At 39.6% G+C, this 20,720-nt stretch overlaps 1 protein-coding gene across 3 annotated transcripts in view; it reads right to left on the bottom strand.

Annotated features, from left to right (window-relative positions):
* ZNF354C (zinc finger protein 354C) overlaps positions 1-20,720 on the bottom strand; it is a 44,797-nt gene that overhangs the window by 11,572 nt on the left and 12,505 nt on the right. For all 3 annotated transcript variants that reach the window (XM_064279258.1, XM_064279259.1, XM_023552200.2), the window contains exons 3-5: positions 2,676-2,802; positions 2,155-2,250; positions 1,328-1,420 (exon numbers count right to left, since the gene is read on the bottom strand). In XM_064279258.1, coding sequence (XP_064135328.1) covers positions 1,328-1,420; positions 2,155-2,250; positions 2,676-2,802 — 316 coding nt within the window. The remainder of the gene's footprint in view (positions 1-1,327; positions 1,421-2,154; positions 2,251-2,675; positions 2,803-20,720) is intronic.

The raw sequence follows: 20,720 nt of genomic DNA, 5'->3' as shown, positions 1-20,720 counted from the left end.
AAGGAGTCCTACTTCTCCCCATGGATAAGGGTGAAACATCTGAGTTTCAAAAAGGTCACTCTGCTGGCTGCAATGGAAGGTAGGTGAGGAAAACAAGGTTCAGAGGGGTTAAGTAACGTTCCCACAGGTCATAAGGCTTGTAAGTGGTGGTAGATAAATTGAAATTGGGAATGTCTAAATTCAACCCGTGCTTTTAAATGCTAAATGTACTGTCTAGAACCTCTTTATAAGACAAAACTGTATTTTAATAAAGATGAAAATAATCTGTAGAGAGAATGAGGGAAAAGAGATGCCAGTGAAGGAAAGGATCAGCAATTAAAGATCAAACGACAAAGATACAAGCAAAATATTGGCATGACATTGGTGTCTAGGTTTCTGTCACTGCATTTCAGCTTTCTAGCTCTGTAATCAAAGTATTTTAAAATCTCTGGTTCTATGTTTCTTCAAATATAAAAAGAGGTATCTACATTTGATAATTTTAAAATGTTGCCCCAACTCTAGCAATCCACAGGTTATGATAAAGACCAATTAGACTAGACTAGAAGAAGGGTCAATAAACTATGGGTTTGCAGGTCAAATCTGGCTGCCACCTGTTTCTGTAAAGCTTTATTAGAATTCTACCATATCCATTTTTTAAAAAATACTGTCTCTGGCTGCTTTTACACTACAATGGTAGAATTTAGTAGTAGTTACGATAGAGATGATACGGTCTACGAAGTAAAAATATTTAATTCTGGCCCATTATAGAGAAAGTTTGCTGACCCATGGGAACTAGGAAGGTACCAGTTGTTATTTTCTTAAGAGCTGGTTGAATAAAACAGTGGGAGATAATAGCCCAGTCTCTAAAAAGATAAAATAAAATGTGTGTTACAAAGTCAGAGACAAGTAAAGTTAAAGATAATACTCTGAAGTATGTGTTTGGTAAAAGAAAAAAAAATTATAAAGAATTAAAAATATGGCAGGAAAAGGTGCAACATATTTAAAATCTTTCAGATACGAACATCTGTGAATGCAGATGAATAGGAAACCATGAAGATCAAGAGGCTAAAGATGCTAAAAGAGAAACTGCAAAAAATGGGAAAGGATAATCATCGAGTAGAGTTAGATGGAGAAAAAAGGACACCTTTGCCTCTTATCTGAAAGAATGGTATATGAAGAAAGCTGTCAAGACAAGAACCTTCTTGATACAATCAAGGAGGCATCTGTTGGGGGCCCTGAACATTTCAATAGAGCTCAGAATTTCCAAGAAAGCTTCCAATCTATTGCCTTCTCATGACCTTCTCATCTACAGAGACTCCCTTGTGCTATTTCCTAGTCACTCACTTACCTAGACCGGTGCCTTGGGAGATTTCTCTTTCTACTATGCAGGGATCTTCTTGTAGCAACTGGCAGGTCACCTCTGGCATTGAAAATGGAATCCCTGCTCATGAGGAAAAAATGGAGTTTGAAAGAATGGCATAAAAAGCAATCCCAGCACTCATATACCAGAACCTATGGAAGGAAGCTCTAGGCAGGCAGGGTAGGCAGCACAAGCACTTCTGAGGGGTTCTAGGTAGACCAGGAGGTAGGTCTCAGTTCAGAAAGAATATAGGGCCCTGGCTATGAATGCCTGTAAGAGGGGATACCTATATGTGTCTCAGACTCTACACTGGGGGAGGGATTGGGAAAGAGGATGGGGAAAAGAATAGCATCAAGGACATCTCTACAAAAATGTACACTTTCAACCCTACAAAGTTTCAACCTTTCCCAGGAGCAGAGTAGAACAGAAACCTCCAGACTCTGAACCCCAAAGATGGAGATAAGGTGCTTCTATAACAGATTCTTCATTACAGACAAACCTCGTTACCTAATGAGATTAGGAAGTGGAAAATATAAAAATCATCAACTTCTATACATTACATATTATGAACTCAAGTTACAAGGAAAATTTGACTGAAGTGCAGCCATATTAGGAAAATCAACTCTCCCTCTGAATTTGACGGATCAAGCAATCAAAAAGGTAGAGAGAGAGGACATGCTCTTCCCAACATTTTCTACCTGGCTGGCACATCAAGGAGGTTCCTGGCCAGTGTCTCCTGAGTGCAACCACCTCGCTGACCAACACCCAGACCATTAGAATGCACAATGCCCACTTCCCATTGCTCTGTCACTCACCTTGACGGGTGCCTTGAGGAACTCCTTTGTCCACCATCCAGGGGTCTTCCCCTTGCTGTAACTGGGAAATGACCTTTGGTTTGGAAAACGGAATTCCTATTCATGAATAAGAAAAAGAAACTGAATGCAGATTGCAGACATGAGCGGCCATCCTGCCCTCAGATCAGCCCCGGAATCTCCAGTGCAGAGGAATAGACCAAGGAGGCAGAGAGGTGTGTTCTGAGAGGGGCTTAAAACTGGGCACCTGGGGGATGGTCAGGAGATGCTCCTGGAAACAAAGTTAGGGCTCTGGCTGTGCGCCCCTCTATGCTGGAGACCCCTGGGGGGCCCAGGGGACAGAACTAGAGGAGCAGGAGACAGGAAAAGCACAGTAAAAATGCCCACCATCAACTCTACCAAGCTGAGACCCACCCCAGCAGCTGAGTCCACCTGCAGATGAGCCTAGCCCAAGCCCATTCTCCTTGGAGAGGGTGTTAGGATGTTCCCACGGCAGATTCTGCCTCACAAGGAAAGCTCCTTACCCAGTGAGACCAGGTTGCTGTAGTTCTCCAGCATCACCTCCCGGTATAGGGCTCTCTGAGCAGGGTCCAGCTGTCCCCACTCCTCCTGGCTGAAGAGCACAGCTACATCCCTAAACGTCACTGACTCCTGTAACAAAAAAACCCATTCCTATTCATTAAGGGTTATCTTCTTCAAAGGTCAAGGAGAGACGTAGTAAGAAGGTGACATCAGGATGTGCTGCAAGCAATTCTGAAAATGTCTCAGGATTCTAAGTATTTCAAATCAACAATTTGTGTGTGTATATGTGTGTGTGTTTTGACACCCATCAAATATTTACTGAGTACCTACTGGGAGCAAAGACACACACCATGCATTGTGGGGATAGGAAAAAAGGCAAAGTCCCTGCTAACGGAGAATTTAAATCCCAGCCTGGGATTTTTCAAAGTGACCAAGTATATACGTTTACCTCTGCCCCTTTCACTCAAAATCCAAATTAAATGAAAGGAAAAAAAAAAAGGGAATACATTTAGAGAAACGCTGGAATACTAAAGAAAAATACAATTGGCTGAATATAAAGGAATTTTTGAGATATACAGCAAATAATAAAATAACACTAGTTAATATTTATCAACTACTTATATATTAGGGAGTATAATAGAGACTTTGCATGGATCAGCTTATTTAAGTCTCATAACAATCCCATGAGGAAGATACTATTATCAAACCATTTTGCAATGAAGAAACAATTTTAAAAAAGTTAAGTAACCTTATGAAGGTAATACTAACAGAAAGTGGTGGAACTAGGATCTGAATTCAGATAGACTTCTAAGATATACCATCGGATGGATTTCTATTGATTATGAAAATTAAAAAACCAAAGATCTCGAAAGACTATACAGGAGCAAGAGGGAATCTGTTGAAAAGTTAAGTTCTTCCAACAGAACCCTAGTAAAACCCCAAAATGTGAGAGAGCATGGGCTGGACAGATGGATGACAACTGTGGTATAAAAGAGCTGAAGAGAGTAAAAACTGATGCAGTGTTTTTTGGTGAGTATTTTATTCAGAATCTATCAATACATAAGAGCTGCATCAATCTGAACTTGCAATTCTACTTCTGGGACTCTACTACAGAAATAATTACAGAAGTGGTAGGGATGTTTGCTCAAGGATGTTTACTGCAACATTACTTGTATGTTAGTGATTGTAGGAGGCTGAATAATGAACCCCAAGTCTGTCCCCATCCTAATCCCCAGAATCTGCAAATGTTACCTTATATGGCAAACGGGACACTGAAGATGTGTTCAAATTAAGGATCTGAAGATCGGGAGATTATCCTGGATTATTATTCAGGTGGGCCAGATGTAATCGCAATGGTCCTTATAAGGGGGACATGGGAGGAGTGGAAACCCTGGTGGCACAGTGGTTAAGTGCTACGGCTGCTAACCAAAGGGTCAGCAGTTCAAATCTGCCAGATGTTCCTTGAAAACTCTATGGGGCAGTTCTACTCTGTCCTATAGGGTCACTATAAGTGGTGGGTTTTTTATGGGAGGAGTCAGAGTCAGGACACAGGGAAGTGATGTGATACCAGAAGCAGGGAGTGAAGTAATAAGCTTTGAAGATGGAGGAAGGCACCACAAGCCAAGAAATACAGGTGGCTACTTGAAGCTGAAAAAAGCAAGGAAACAGATTCTCCCCTCAGAGCCTCCAGAAGGAACCAGCTCTGCCGACACCTTGATTTTAGGCCTGACCTCCAGGACTGGTAAAAGAATGAATCTGTGTTGTTTTAAGCCACTAAATTTGTGGTAATTTGTTACAATGGTAATAGGAAAATAATATAATGGTGGAAATTTAAAGACAACCTACATTATAAAACAATAAGAGAAAGGATAAATTATGGTACATCCATTCCATGAAATGTAATACAGCTATTAAACAGAATGAGGTAGATTTGTATGTCCTGACACTGGAGTTTGACCAGGATATACTGTAGATACATATGAAAAAGCAAGCTGCAAAACAATCTACATTTGTTGAAAAATTCTCTATCTGTACCTACAAATATATCTGGAAGAACAGACAATAAGCTATTAGCCCTTATTATTCTTTGGTATTTGTGGAAATGGGCACTTTATACATTTCATTAGGCTTACATTTTTTTTATAGTGTGCGTTATTTTGAAAAAAATAATTTGAGTCCATTTTAAAATTTAGAGTCCAGTTTAAAATTTAAGACTTTTTAGCTATACCTCTGCATTTTTACTGGTGGCTCTATGAATTATAAATTCTTAGCTATTTATAATCTACTTAGAGGTAATCGTACACCACCTCATATAGAATTCAAGAACCTTGCAAGTATATAGGACTACCACCCGCCTTGGAGCACTCCCCCATGTATTATTAAAAAAAAAAAAAGAAAAACAACAACAACCGAAAAAAAACATCATTACAAAACACTCGTCAGTGAACCTAGGCAAGCTCATGAAATAATAAGAAATAAATTTAAAAAAGAATCCTAGAACTATATTCCTGAAAGACATCTTGTTAATCATCTAGTCCAGTTGTTCTCAGGAAAGGAGGGTATCATCCCACCCCGACCTGAACCCACCCCACCGAGTTTGGAAATGTGTGAGGATGTTTTTGCTTGTCACAATGACGAGGGCATGTGATACCGGCATTTAAGGGAAGGGGTCAGGGTTGCTAATTATCCTGAAATGCACAAGACAGTCCTGACAATGAAAGATTGCGCTAACCAAAACGGTGACAGTGTCCCCATTTAGAAACATGGATAGTCCAAGCTATATTTTACAGATGCAAGATGAGAAGCTGGGCTTCAGCAGGTGGTTTTACAAGAAGTGTATCTATCAAGTTTCTCAGGTTTCAAACAACAGAAAATGACCTTGGCTCATTTACAAAGAAAAGGGATCTATTAGAAAGGTACTGGGTAGCTCCTGGTTCACAGAACTAGGCTTGGAAAAGGAACAGAAACAAGGGAGGTCAGGCAATATCTGGACCACAGTCACCATCACACTGGAAAACTAGACTGGTAAGAACACTGTCACTACTGCCTTGGAAAAGTAAATGGCACAGCTTTACCATCGTCGCTGTTGGCACTAGATAAACACTGCTTTTGCAACATCATTCCTCTTTCTTCCTCTAGAAACTCAATGTCTGCTGCCACCAACCACCAGAGTGCACTCTACATTGTTCTTGATTCTTTGCATTCCTAGGTACTGATTCAAAGTCTGGGGTGTGTACAACTGATTGGCCAAGCTTACTGACATGTCTGTACCTTAACTGTATGGGAGTTTGGGAACTCAAATATCTGGTGGTTTTAGCTTCTAGCATGTGAGATGAGCTCTTTTTTGGAATCGCCATTTTTTCCTAGTAAGACTCAAAAAAAGAAGAATTCCCCAAACACAGGAATGTGGTTTAGTCATTAAGCAGTCACAAAATATCTGCTGTATGGTAACTCCATATTTACTTAATTTCTAGGTGTGGGTTGTGGCTTCTTTGAGAAGAACTATGTGGCTCCGCTGAGACTAGAACTGGTAATCTGGGTGTTTGGAGCCATACCCAGCCAAGGGCTCAGGGATCCTGCCTCAGCCTAGCCCTCACTGTATGTAGGCTTAGGGAACATCTCCTCCATAACTTAGAGATCACAGGAAACAGAGCTTACAGAGAAGCTTTCGAACCACGTCAAATATGTCTGAATTGCAAGAACGTTGGGTATGATAAGAAAGTGCATGCAATAGAAGCCAAGTGACAGAACTTTTTTTTTTTTAATTAATTTTTATTAAGCTTCAAGTGAACATTTACCATTCCAATCAGTCTGTCACATGTAGGTTTACATACATCTTACTCCCTTCTCCCACTTGCTCTCCCCCTATTGAGTCAGCCCTTTCAGTCTCTCGTTTTGTGCCAATTTTGCCATCTTCCCTCTCTCTCTATCTTCCCATCCCCCCTCCAGTCAAGAGTTGCCAACACACTCTCCAGTGTCCACCTGATTTAATTAGCTCACTCTTCATCAGCATCTCTCTCCCCTCCACTGACCAGTCCTTTTCATGCCTGATGAGTTGTCTTCGGGGATGGTTCCTGTCCTGTGCCATCAGAAGTTCTGGGGAGCATTGTCTCTGGGATTCCTCTAGTTGCAGTCATACCATTAGGTATGGTCTTTTTATGAGAATTTGGGGTCTGTATCCCATTGGTCTCCTGCTCCCTCTGGAGTTGTCTGTTGTGCTCCCTGACAGGGCAGACATCGATTGTGGCCGGGCACCAACTAGTTCTTCTGGTCTCAGGATAATGTAGGTCTCTGGTTCATGTGGCCCTTTCTGTCTCTTGGGTTCTTAGTTGTCGTGTGACCTTGGTGTTCTTCCTTTGCCTTTGCTCCAGGTGGGTTGAGACCAATTGATGTATCTTAGATGGCTGCTTGTTGGCATTTAGGACCCCAGACGCCACATTTCAAAGTGGGATGCAGAATGTTTTCATAACAGAATTGTTTTGCCCATTGACTTAGAAGTCCCCTCAAACCAAGTTCCCCAGACCCCAGCCCCTGCTCCGCTGACCTTTGAAGCTTTCATTTTATCCCAGAAACCTCTTTGCTTTTAGTCCAGTCCAATTAGGCTGACCTTCCTTGTATTGAGTGTTGTCTTTCCCTTCACCCAAAGCAGTTCTTATCTACTGATTAATCAATAAAAAACCCTCTCCCACCCTCCCTCCCTTCCCCCCCTCGTAACCACAAAAGTATGTGTTCTTCTCAGTTTATACTATTTCTCAAGATCTTATAATAGTGGTCTTATACAATATTTGTCCTTTTGCCTCTGACTCATTTCGCTCAGCATAATGCCTTCCAGGTTCCTCCATGTTATGAAATGTTTCAGAGATACGTCACTGTTCTTTATCAATGCGTAGTATTCCATTGTGTGAATATACCACAATTTATTTACCCATTCATCCGTTGATGGACACCTTGGTTGCTTCCAGCTTTTTGCTATTGTAAACAGAGCTGCAATAAACATGGGTGTGTATATATCTGTTTGTGTGAAGGCTCTTGTATCTCTAGGGTATATTCCGAGGAGTGGGATTTCTGGGTTGTATGGTAGTTCTATTTCTAACTGTTTAAGATAACGCCAGATGGATTTCCAAAGTGGTTGTACCATTTTACAATCCCACCAGCAGTGTATGAGAGTTCCAATCTCTCCGCAGCCTCTCCAACATTTATTATTTTGTGTTTTTTGGATTAATGCCAGTCTAGTTGGTGTGAGATGGAATCTCATCGTAGTTTTAATTTGCATTTCTCTAATGGCTAATGATCGGGAGCATTTTCTCATGTATCTGTTGGCTGCCTGAATATCTTCTTTAGTGAAATGTGTGTTCATATCCTTTGCCCACTTCGTGATTGGGTTGTTTGTCTTTTTGTGGTTGAGTTTTGACAGAATCATGTCGATTTTAGAGATCAGGTGCTGGTCTGAGATGTCATAGCTGAATATTCTTTCCCAGTCTGTAGGTGGTCTTTTTACTCTTTTGGTGAAGTCTTTAGATGAGCATAGGCGTTTGATTTTTAGGAGCTCCCAGTTATCTGGTTTCTCTTCATCATTTTTGGTAATGTTTTGTATTCTGTTTATGCCCTGTATTAGGGCTCCTAGGGTTGTCCCTATTTTTTCTTCCATGATCTTTATCATTTTAGTCTTTATGTTTAGGTCTTTGATCCACTTGGAGTTAGTTTTTGTGCATGGTGTGAGGTATGGGTCATTCTTTTGCAAATGGATATCCAGTTATGCCAGCACCATTTGTTAAAAAGACTATCATTTCCCCAATTGGCTGACACTGGTCCTTTGTCAAATATCAGCTGCTCATACGTGGATGGATTTATATCTGGGTTCTCAATTCTGTTCCATTGGTCTATGTGCCTGTTGTTGTACCAGTACCAGGCTGTTTTGACTACTGTAGCTGTATAATAGGTTCTGAAATCAGGTAGAGTGAGGCCTCCCACTTTCTTCTTCTTTTTCACTAATGCTTTGCTTATCTGGGGGTTCTTTCCCTTCCATATGAAATTAGTGATTTGTTTCTCTATCCCCTTAAAATATGACATTGGTATTTGGATTGGAAGTGCGTTATAGGTATAGATGGCTTTTGGTAGAATAGACATTTTTACTATGTTAAGTCTTCCTATCCATGAGCAGGGTATGTTTTTCCACTTAACTATGTCCTTTTGAATTTCTTGTAGCAGAGTTTTATAGTTTTCTTTGTATAGGTCTTTTACATCCTTGGTAAGATTTATTCCTAAGTATTTTATCTTCTTTGGGCTACTGTGAATGGTATTGATTTGGTTATTTCCTCTTCGGTGTTCTTTTTGTTGATGTAGAGGAATCCAAGTGATTTTTGTATGTTTATTTTATAACCTGAGACTCTGCCAAACTCTTCTATTAGTTTCAGTAGTTTTCTGGAGGATTCCTTAGGGTTTTCCATGTATACAATCGTGTCATCTGCAAATAGTGATAGCTTTACTTCCTCCTTGCCAATCTGGATACCCTTTATTTCTTTGTCTAGCCTAATTGCCCTGGCTAGGACTTCAAGTACGATGTTGAATAAGAGCGGTGATAAAGGGCATCCTTGTCTGGTTCCCGTTCTCAAGGGAAATGCTTTCAGGTTCTCTCCATTTAGAGTGATATTGGCTGTTGGCTTTGCATAGATGCCCTTTATTATGTTGAGGAATTTTCCTTCAATTCCTATTTTGGTAAGAGTTTTTATCATAAATGGGTGTTGAACTTTGTCAAATGCCTTTTCTGCATCTATTGATAAGATGATGTGGTTTTTATCTTTTGTTTTATTTATGTGATGGATTACATTAATGGTTTTTCAGATATTAAACCAGCCTTGCATACCTGGTATAAATCCCACTTGATCAGGGTGAATTATTTTTTTGATGTGTTGTTGGATTCTGTTGGCTAGAATTTTGTTGAGGATTTTTGCATCTATGTTCATGAGGGATATAGGCCTGTAATTTTCTTTTTTTGTAATGTCTTTACCTGGTTTTGGTATCAGGGAGATGGTAGCTTCATAGAATGAGTTGGGTAGTATTCCGTCTTTTTCTATGCTTTGAAATACCTTCAGTAGTAATGGTGTTAAGTCTTCTCTGAAGGTTTGGTAGAACTCTGCAGTGAAGCCATCTGGGCCAGGACTTTTTTTTGTTGGAAGTTTTTTGATTACCGTTTTCAATCTCTTTTTTTGTTATGGGTCTATTTAGTTGTTCTACTTCTGAATGTGTTAGTTTAGGTAGGTAGTATTTTTCCAAGAATTTATCCATTTCTTCTAGGTTTTCAAATTTGTTAGAGTACAATTTTTCATAGTAATCTGAAATGATTCTTTTAATTTCATTTGGCTCTGTTGTGATGTGGTCCTTCTTGTTTCTTATTCGGGTTATTTGTTTCCTTTCCTGTTTTTCTTTAGTCAGTCTAGCCAATGGTTTATCAATTTTGTTAATTTTTTCAAAGAACCAGCTTTTGGCTTTGTTAATTCTTTCAATTGTTTTTCTGTTCTCTAATTCATTTTGTTCAGCTCTAATTTTTATTATTTGTTTTCTTCTGGTGCCTGATGGGTTCTTTTGTTGCTCACTTTCTATTTGTTCAAGTTGTCGGGACAGTTCTCTGATTTTGGCTCTTTCTTCTTTTTGTCTGTGTGCACTTATCGATATAAATTGGCCTCTGAGCACTGCTTTTGCTGTGTCCCAGAGGTTTTGATAGGAAGTATTTTCATTCTCGTTGCTTTCTAAGAATTTCTTTATTCCCTCCTTGATGTCTTCTATAACCCAGTCTTTTTTCAGGAGGGTATTGTTCATTTTCCAAGTATTTGATTTCTTTTCCCTAGTTTTTCCGTTATTGATTTCTAACTTCATTGCCTTGTGGTCTGAGAAGATGCTTTGTAATATTTCGATGTTTTGGATTCTGCAAAGATTTGTTTTATGACCTAATATGTGGTCTATTCTAGAAAATGTTCCATGTGCACAAGAAAGTATACTTTGCAGCAGTTGGGTGGAGAGTTCTGTATAAGTCAATGAGGTCAAGTTGGTTGATTGTTGTAAGTAGGTCTTCCACGTCTCTATTGAGCTTCTTACTGGATGTCCTGTCCTTCTCCAAAAGAGGTGTTTTGAAGTCTCCTACTATAAATGTGGAGGTGTCTATCTCACTTTTCAATTCTGTTAAAATTTGATCTATGTATCTTGCAGCCCTGTCATTGGGTGCGTAAATATTTAATATGGTTATGCCTTCCTGATCAATTGTCCCTTTTATCATTATATAGTGTCCTTCTTTATCCTTTGTGGCGGATTTAAGTCTAAAGTCTATTTTGTCAGAAATTAGTATTGCTACTCCTCTTCTTTTTTGCTTATTATTTGCTTGATATATTTTTTTCCATCCTTTGAGTTTTAGTTTGTTTGTGTCTCTGAGTCTAAGGTGTGTCTCTTGTAGGCAGCATATAGATGGATCGTGTTTCTTTATCCAGTCCGTGACTCTCTGTCTCTTTATTGGTGCATTTAGTCCATTTACATTCAGCGTAATTATAGATAAATAAGTTTTTAGTGCTGTCATTTTGATGCCTTTTCATGTGTGTTGTTGGCCATTTCATTTTTCCACATGCTTTTTTGTGCTGAGACGTTTTTCTTAGTAGCTTGTGAGATACTCATTTTCATAATGGTTAACTTTATGTTTGTTGAGTCGTTACGTTTTTCTTGGCTTTTTTCTTGAGTTATGGAATTGATATTCCTTTTTGTGGTTACCTTATTATTTACCCCTATTTTTCTAAGTAAAAACCTAACTTGTATCCTTCTATATCGCCTTGTATCACTCTCCATCTGGCAGTTCAATGCCTCCTATATTTAGTCCCTCTTTTTGATTATTGTGATCGTTTATCTATTGATTTCCATGATTTCCTCTTATGTGTATTATTTTGTTTATTTATTTATTTTTTAGAATTAATCTTAATTTGTTTGTTTTTGTGCTTTCCCTATTTGAGTTGCATTGATATTAGGACATTCTGTTTTGTGACCTTGTATTGTGCTGGTACCTGATATTATTGGTCATCAAGCCAAACAATCTCCTTTAGCATTTCTTGCAGTCTTGGTTTAGTTTTTGCAAATTCTCTAAACTTGTCTTTATCTGTAAATATCTTAATTTCTCCTTCATATTTCAGAGAGAGTTTTGCTGGATATATGATCCTTGGTTGGCAGTTTTTCTCCTTCAGTGCTCTGTATACATCGGCCCATTCCCTTCTTGCCTGCATGGTTTCTGCTGAGTAGTCTGAACTTATTCTTATTGATTCTCCCTTGAAGGAAACCTTTCTTTTCTCCCTGGCTGCTTTTAAAATTTTCTGTTTGTCTTTGGTTTTGGCAAGTTTGATGATAATATGTCTTGGTGTTTTTCTTTTTGGATCAATCTTAAATGGGGTTCGATGAGCATCTTGGATAGATATCCTTTCGTCTTTCATGATGTCAGGGAAGTTTTGTGTCAGGAGTTCTTCAACTATTTTCTCTGTGTTTTCTGTCCCCCCTCCCTGTTCTGGGATTCCAATCACTCGCAAGTTATCCTTCTTGATAGAGTCCCACATGATTCTTAGGGTTTCTTCATTTTTTTTAATTCTTTTATCTGATTTTTTTTCAGCTATGTTGGTGTTGATTCCCTGGTCCTCCAGAAGTCCCAGTCTACATTCTAATTGCTCGAGTTTGCTCCTCTGACTTTCTATTGCGTTGTCTAATTCTGTAATTTTATTGTTAATCTTTTGGATTTCTACATGCTGTCTCTCTATGGATTCTTGCAACTTATTAATTTTTCCACTATGTTCTTGAATAATCTTTTTGAGTTCTTCAACAGTTTTATCAGTGTGTTCCTTGGCTTTTTCTGCAGTTAGCCTAATTTCATTTGTGATATCTTTAAGCATTCTGTAAATTAGTTTCTTATATTCTGTATCTGATAATTCCAGGATTGTATCTTCATTTGGGAAAGATTTTGATTCTTTTGTTTGGGGGGTTGGAGAAGCTGTCATGGTCTGTTTCTTTATGTGGTTTGATATGGACTGCTGTCTCCGAGCCATCACTGGGAAACTAGATTTTCCAGGTAATCAGCTATAAAAAAATGCAGTCAGATCCCTATCTGAATGCTCCCTCTGGCTCAGGGTATTCGGATGTTAATGGAGCCGCCTGGGGAGGGTGGGGGAGGGATCAGAGAGCTAGGAGTGTAGCACCACAGAATATAGAGCTGATCCCCGCGTTCACGCTCTGCCCCTGTCCGCCAAAATCCCGGCGGGACGGCTCCCCAGCTGGGACGCTACTCTCCCCGCTCCGAGACCAGTCAGTTCCTCCCGGGGACTTCTCCCTCCGGTGCGCCGCACCGCTTTAGCGAACTGGGTGGGCGTCTCCCGCACAAACAGGCGTGCCCGCCCCCGGGGTCTATTCAGGGGAATATAATTGGACCCCGCGCTCACGCCCCGCCCGCGCGCACCCAAATCCCAGTGGGACGGGTCCCCGGCTGGGACGCTGCTTTCCCCACTCCGAGACCAGTCACTTCCTCCCGGGGACTTCTCCCTCCGGTGTGCCGCACCACTCGCGCGAACTGGGTGGGCGTCACCCGCAAGAACGTGTGGGCCCCGCCCCGGGGTCGCTTTAGGGAAATATGGCTGATCCCCCCGCTCGCGCCACGCCCGCTTCCCGCCAAACTCCCGGCGGGACGGCTCCCCGGCTGGGACGCTGCTCTCCCTGCTCCAAGATCAGTCACTGCCTCCTGGGTGCTTCTCCCTCCGGCTGTGCCGCTACTCCACCCGCGCCAACCAGCTAGACTCCCTCCCGGGATGGGTTCAGGGGGGTAGGGCGGGGCCCCTTGTCTGTGCCGTCTGCCCCCCTGGGCTCTGCCCCAGATCGGGCTCCGAAGGTCACCTGCCTGGTACGCTGGCTCCTAGTTCTGAAAACGGTCGCTGTCTGCCCGTATTTGTTCGTTTTCCGTCTCTAAGTCTGTGTTTGTTGTTCAGAGTTCGTAGATTGTTATGTATGTGATCGATTCACTTGTTTTTCCGAGTCTTTGTTGCAAGAGGGATCCGCGGTAGTGTCCACCTAGTCCGCCATCTTGGCCCCGCCTCCCTGACATAACTTCTTGTTGCTATCAGCAGAATACTCCCTCATGACAAGTGCATAATCTATCTTTCCAGTTCCACCTCCCTTGGCCTTAGAACAATTCCTGCAAACTGACATTCTTTTTCATTTTCATCTTCATTGACTTTTTAAAAAGAGTACAAATTATACATACTCACTTCAGAAAAATTAGAGGAAAAAAAACTAGAAACAAAAAGAAAAAAGGTAAATGATACTGAATCTAATTTCTCAGAGATAACTTTCGATTATGTTTTAAGAATATATTTCAGAGGCGGGGCCAAGATGGCAGAATAGACAGATGCTTCCAGCAAGCCCTCTTACAACAAAGACCCAAAAAAACAAGTGAAATGAACATATTTATGACAAGCTAGGAGTCCTGAACAGCAAAGTCAAAGTCAGAAAATGGACTGGGCAGCAGGGGGAGGAAGAGATGGTTCAGAAGCAGAGAGAAGTTACCGGAACTGAATCACCGGGAGCCCTCAGGTACCATTCCCGGGAGGGGCTGCAGCAGGCTGATATTAGCCTTCAGATGCACTTTCCTCAGGTAGAAACTGCCAGTCACACAGGCTACTCAAACCTCCAGAATCAGAGAAGAACTGTGCACTCGGCAAAAACTACTTGCGAATATTTTAGCCCACCCCCTGCCCCCAAGCCAGCTTCAGCAGCTGTTGATTTCCCTGGGCCTGAGATAGAACCTGTTGAGCATCTAGAGCCATCCTCTCAGCCTTGGAGAAGGAATAAATCTGCAACTGGGGGAAAAGATAATTTGCCAGTTCCAGTAACCAGGCGAGGTGAGGACAGAAGTGGCTCCTGATCAGGCAAAAATGGTCTGTGGACTTTGAGTACCTTTCCCCCTGCATGGACATGAGTTGGCCTATTTCAGGAGACTAGGCCCTTGTTGGCAGACTACAACTGTTTCAGCTGTGTGGTGGAGAAGTAGGTGTTTGATGTTTGACACCGCTTTGCATATTAAACGGGTCCTCACCTACCCACATCAGAGGCCTAGGGACTGGTGGCTCCACTCAGGTCACCCAGCTACCTGTGACAGGGGACGAGGATAACTGGTACCTCCCACTCCTTACAACCCAAAACACTGGGTGCCCATGGTCCGTCTGCAGAGCCCACCCACCTGTACACTCTAAGGAACAGGGACAGGCTTTCCTCACTGACTATTGGAGGGTGATTCTCAGACCTCTGCCTTGTTCAGAGCATGACCCCTGCTGCAACCAGATACCATACCTACACCAATCACCCCTGCCCTTCTAAGTCTGTAGGACAGAGCCTGTACCACACATTTGATGATGAGCTACCTAGACACCTGAGCTGAATTCATACAAGAAAAGTGAATGGACACCTAGAATGATACACCTGAAAACAGCTCTAGCCATCTGGTGAAAGGACGTCAAAGCTCCAAAGCTGAAAATAATCAAGCTAGCTCACTCAAGCAACCCATCTGGGCATATCAAAACAAAACACAGCAAGAAACTATGATCCAGTAAGCAAACATAATATAAACTAATACAATAACTTATAGACGCCTTGGAGACAATAGTCAAAATCAAGTCACATAAAGAAACAGAGCATGATCTCCTCAACAAGCTCTTAAAATGAAGACTCAAGGGATCTTCTAGATGAAAGTGCCTTCCTGGAATTACTGCATGCAGAATACAAGAGATTAATATATAGAACCCCTGAAGACATCAGGAAGGAAATTAGGCAATACGCAGAACAAGCCAAGAAAAACAGAGATAAAGCAGCTGAAGAAATTAAAAAGGTTACTCAGGAACATAATGAAAAATTTAATAAGGTGGAAAAATCCACAGACAGACTGCAATCAGAAATTCAGAAGATTAACAATAAAATTACAGAATTAGACAACTCAATAAAAAGGAGTAGAACTGAGCAAGTGAAAGGCTGAATTGGTGAACTTGAAGATAAAGCACTTGGCACCAATATATTCGAAGAAAAATCAGATAAAAGAATTAAAAAAAAATGAAGAAACCTTAAGAATCACATGGGACTCTATCAAGAGAAATAACCTACGAGTGACTGGAGTACCAGAACAGGGAGAGATGACAGAAAATACAGAGAGAATTGTTGAAGATTTATTGGCTGAAAACTTCCCTGATTTATCATGAAAGATGAGAAGACATCTATCCAAGATGCTCATCGAGCTCCACATACAGTAGATTTTTAAAGAAAGTCACCAAGACATATTGTAATCAAGCTTGCCAAAACCAAAGATAAAGAGAGAATTTTAAGAGCTGCTAGGGATAAACGAAAAGTCACCTACAAGTCAGAGTCAATAAGAATAAGCTCAGACTGCTCAGCAGAAACCATAGGCAAGAAGGCAATGGGATGACTTACATAAAGAACTGCAGAAAAAAAATTGCCAGCCAAGAATCATATATCCAGCAAAACTGACTATCAAATATGAAGGTGAAATTAGGACATTTCCAGAAAAACAGAAGTTTAGCGAATTCATAAAAACCAAATCAAAACTACAAGAAATACTAAAGGGAGTTTTTTGGCTAGAAAATCAATAATATCAGGTATCAACCCAAGACTAGAACAAGGGACAGGGCAATCAGATGTCAACCCAGACAGGGAAATCACAGAAATAAATCAAGATAAAAAAAAAAAATTACTCAAGGGGGTAACAGCAATGTTATTATGTAAAAGAAGACAACATTGAAGCAAAAAAGAGGGACTAAGAAATGTAGTCATAAATCTTGTATATGGAGAGGAAGACAAGGTGATATAAAGAAATAAAAGATATATTTAAATTTAGAAAAATAGGGGTGAATATTAAGGTAACCACAAAGGAGACTAACTATCCTACAAATCAAAATAAAATACAAGAAAACAATAGAGACTCAACAGAAACAAAAGTAACAACAACGAATATGAGGAAAAGGCAATATATAAAGATAAACTACTCAGCACAAAAAATTAAGTGGGAAAAAGAAACTGTCAACAATACACAAAAAAAGACATCAAAATGACAGCACAAAACTCATACCTACCTATAATTACACTGAATGTAATTGGACTAAATGCACCAGTAAAGAGACAGTGGCAGAACGGATTAAAAAACACAATCCGTATGTAAGCTGCCTACAAGAAACACACCTTAGAGACACAAACTAAAATTCAAAGGATGGAAAAAAATATATCAAGCAAACAATCAAAAAAGAGCAGGAGTGGCAATATTAATTTTTGACAAGGTAGACTTTAAAGTTAAATCCATCATAAAGGATAAGGAAGGACACTATATAATGATTAAAGGAAAAACATACCAGGAGGATATAACCATATTAAATAATTCTGCATCTAATGACAAGGCTGCAAGATACATAAAACAAACATTAACAGCATTGAAAAGTGAGATACACAGCTCCACAATAATAGTAGAAGACTTCAACACACGACTTTCGGTTAAGGATAGGACATACAGAAAGAAGCTCAATAAAGACATGGAAGCCAAGTATACTTCCTTTTCTAGTGCACATGGTACATTCTCTAGAATAGACCACATATTAGGTCATAAAGCAAGCCTTAGCAGAATCCAAAACATTCAAATATTAGAAACCATCCTCTCTGACCATGAGGCCATAAAAGTAGAAATCAGTAACAGGAAAAGCAGGGAAAAGAAATCAAGCACTTGGAAACTGAACAATACTCTGCTCAAAAAAGACTGGATTATAGAAGAAAATTAAGGACAGAATAAAGAAATTCATAGAATCCAATGAGAATGAAAACACTTCCTATCAGAACCTTTGAGACACAGCGAAAGCAGCGCTCAGAGGTCAATTTATAGCAATAAATGCACACATCCAAAAAGAAGAAAGGGCCAAAATCAAAAAATTACCCCTACAACTTGAACAAATAGAGAGAGAGCAACAAAAGAAACCCTCAGGCACCAGAAGAAAATAAATAATAAAAATTAGAGCAGAATTAAATGAAATAGAAAACAGAAAAACAATTGAAAGAATTAACAAGACCAAAAGCTGGTTCTTTGAAAAACTTAATAAAATTGATAAACCATTGGCCAAACTGAAAAAAGAAAGACAGAAGAGGAAGCAAATAACCCAAATAAGAAATGAGATGAGTGATACTGTAACAGACCCAAATGAAATTAAAAGAATCATATCAGATTACTATAAAAAACTGTACTCTAACAAATTTGAAAACCTAGAAGAAATGGATGAATTCCTAGAAACACACTACCTACCTAAACTAACACAAACAGAGGTAGAACAACTAAATAGAACCATAACAAAAGAAGAGATTGAAAAGGTAATCAAAAAACTCTCAACAACAAAAAAAGGCCTGGCCTAGACCACTTCACTGCAGAGTTCTACCAAACTTCAGAAAGAGTTAACACCACTAATACTAAAGGTATTTCACAGCATAGAAAACGACAGAATACTCCCAAACTCATTCTATGAAGCCAGCATATCCCTAATACCAAAACCAGGTAAAGACACCACAAAAAAAGAAAATTACAGACCTATATCCCTCATGAACTTAGATGCAAAAATCCTCAACAAAATTCTAGCCAATAGAATTCAACAACTTATCAAAAAAATAATTCACCATGACCAAGTGGGATTCATACCAGGTATTTTTTATGCAGGGATGGTTAAACATTAGAAAAACAATTAATGCAATCCATCATAAAAATAAAACAAAAGACAAGAAACACATGATTTTATCAATCAACGCAGAAAAGACAAAGTTCAACACCCACTCATGATAAAAACTCACTGCAAAATAGGAATAGAAGGAAAACTCCTGAACATAATAAAGGGCATTTATTTATACAAAGCCAAGAGCTAACATCATCCTAAATGGAGAGAGTCTGAAAGCACTCCCCTTGAGATCAGGAACCAGACAAGAATGGCCTTTATCACCACTCTTATTCAACACTGTGCTGGAGGTCCTAGCCAGAGCAATTGGGATAGTAAAGAAATAAATGGCATCAAGATTGGTAAGGAAGAAGTAAAAGTATCTCTGTTTACAGATGACATGATCTTATACACAGAAAGCCCTAAAGAATCCTCAAGAAAACTACTGAAACTAACAGAAGATTTCAGCAGAGAATCAGGGTACAAGATAAACATACAAAAATCAGTTGGATTCCTCTACACCAACAAAAAGAACATCGAAGAGGAAATCACCAAATCAATACCATTTACGGTAGTCCCCAAGAAGATAAAATACTTAAGAATAAATCTTACCAGAGATGTAAAAGACCTATACACAGAAAACTACAAGACACTAATGCAAGAAACCAAAAGAGAACCATGTAAGTGGAAAAACATACCTTGCTCATGGATAGGAAGGCTTAACATTATAAAAATGTCTATTCTACCAAAAGCCATCTATAGATACAATGCAATTGTGATCCAAATTCCAACCACATTTTTTAATGAGATGGAGAAAAAAATCACCAACTTTATATGGAAAGGAAAGAGGCCCTGGATAAGTAAAGCATTACTGACAAAGAAGAACAAAGTGGGATGCCTCACGCTACCTGATTTTAGAACCTGTTATACCACCACAGGAGTCAAAACAGCCTGGTACTTTTACAACAACAGATACATAGACCAATGGAACAGAATTGAGAATCCAGACATAAATCCATCCACATATGTGCAGCTGGTATTTGACAAAGGTCTCAAATCAGTTAAATGGGGGAAAAGACAGTCTTTTTAACAAATGCTGCTGGCATAACTGGATACCCATCTGCAAAAAAATGACCCATACCTCACTCCATGCACAAAAACGAGCTCAAAATGGATCGAAGACCTAAATATAAAACCGAAAATGATAAAGATCATGGAAGAAAAAATAGGGACAATGTTAGGAGCCCTAATATATGGCATGAACAGTATACAAAACATTATTAACAATCCAGAAGAAAAACTAGATAACTGGGAGCTCCTAGAAATCATCACCTATGCTCATCCAAAGACTTCACCAAAAGGGTAAAAAGATTACCTATAGACTGGGAAAACGTTTTTCGCTATGACATTTCCAATCAGCACCTGATCTCTGAAACCTACATGATACTCCAAAAACTCAACTACAAAAAGATAAATAACCCAATTTAAAAATGGGCAAAAGATATGAACAGGCACTTCACCAAAGAAGATATTCAGGTAGATAACAGATACATGAGGAAATGCTCACGATCATTAGCCATTAGAGAAATGCAAATCAAAATTACAATGAGATTCCATCTCACTCTAACAAGGATGGCATTAATCCAAAGAATACAAAATAATAAATGTTGGAGAGGTCGTGGAAAGACTGGAACACTTATACACTGCTGGTGGGAATGTAACATGGTACAACCACTTTGGAAATGGATTTGGTGCTTCCTTAAAAAGCTAGAAATAGAACTACCATATGGTCCAGCAATCCCACTCCTTGGAATATATCCTAGAGAAATAAGAGCCTTTACACATAGAGATATATGCACACCCATGTTCACTGCAGCACTGTTTACAATAGCAAGAAGATGGAAGCAACCAAGGTGCCCACCAACGGATGAACGGATAAGTAAATTATGGTATATTCACACAGTGTAATACTACGCATCGATGAAGAACAATGATGAATCCATGAAACATTTCATAACATGGAGGAATCTGGAAGGCATTATGCTGAGTGAAATTAGTCAGTTGCAAAAGAACAAATGTTGTATAAGACCACTATTATAAGAACTCAAGAAATATTTTAAACAGAGAAGAAAATATTCTTTGATGGTTACGAGAGGGGGGAGGGAGGGAGGGAAAGGGATATTCACTAATTAGACAGAAGTTAAGAACTACTTTAGGTGAAGGGAAAGACAACACACAATACAGGAGAGGTCAGCACAATTGGACTAAACGAAAAGCAAAGAAGGTTCCTGAATAAACTGAATG

Source organism: Loxodonta africana, chromosome 2 (assembly GCF_030014295.1).
Source record: "Loxodonta africana isolate mLoxAfr1 chromosome 2, mLoxAfr1.hap2, whole genome shotgun sequence".
In the NCBI taxonomy this organism is placed as follows: domain Eukaryota; kingdom Metazoa; phylum Chordata; class Mammalia; order Proboscidea; family Elephantidae; genus Loxodonta; species Loxodonta africana.
Note: the sequence above shows the minus strand (reverse complement) of the source record. Positions and strands in the feature narration are given on the sequence as shown.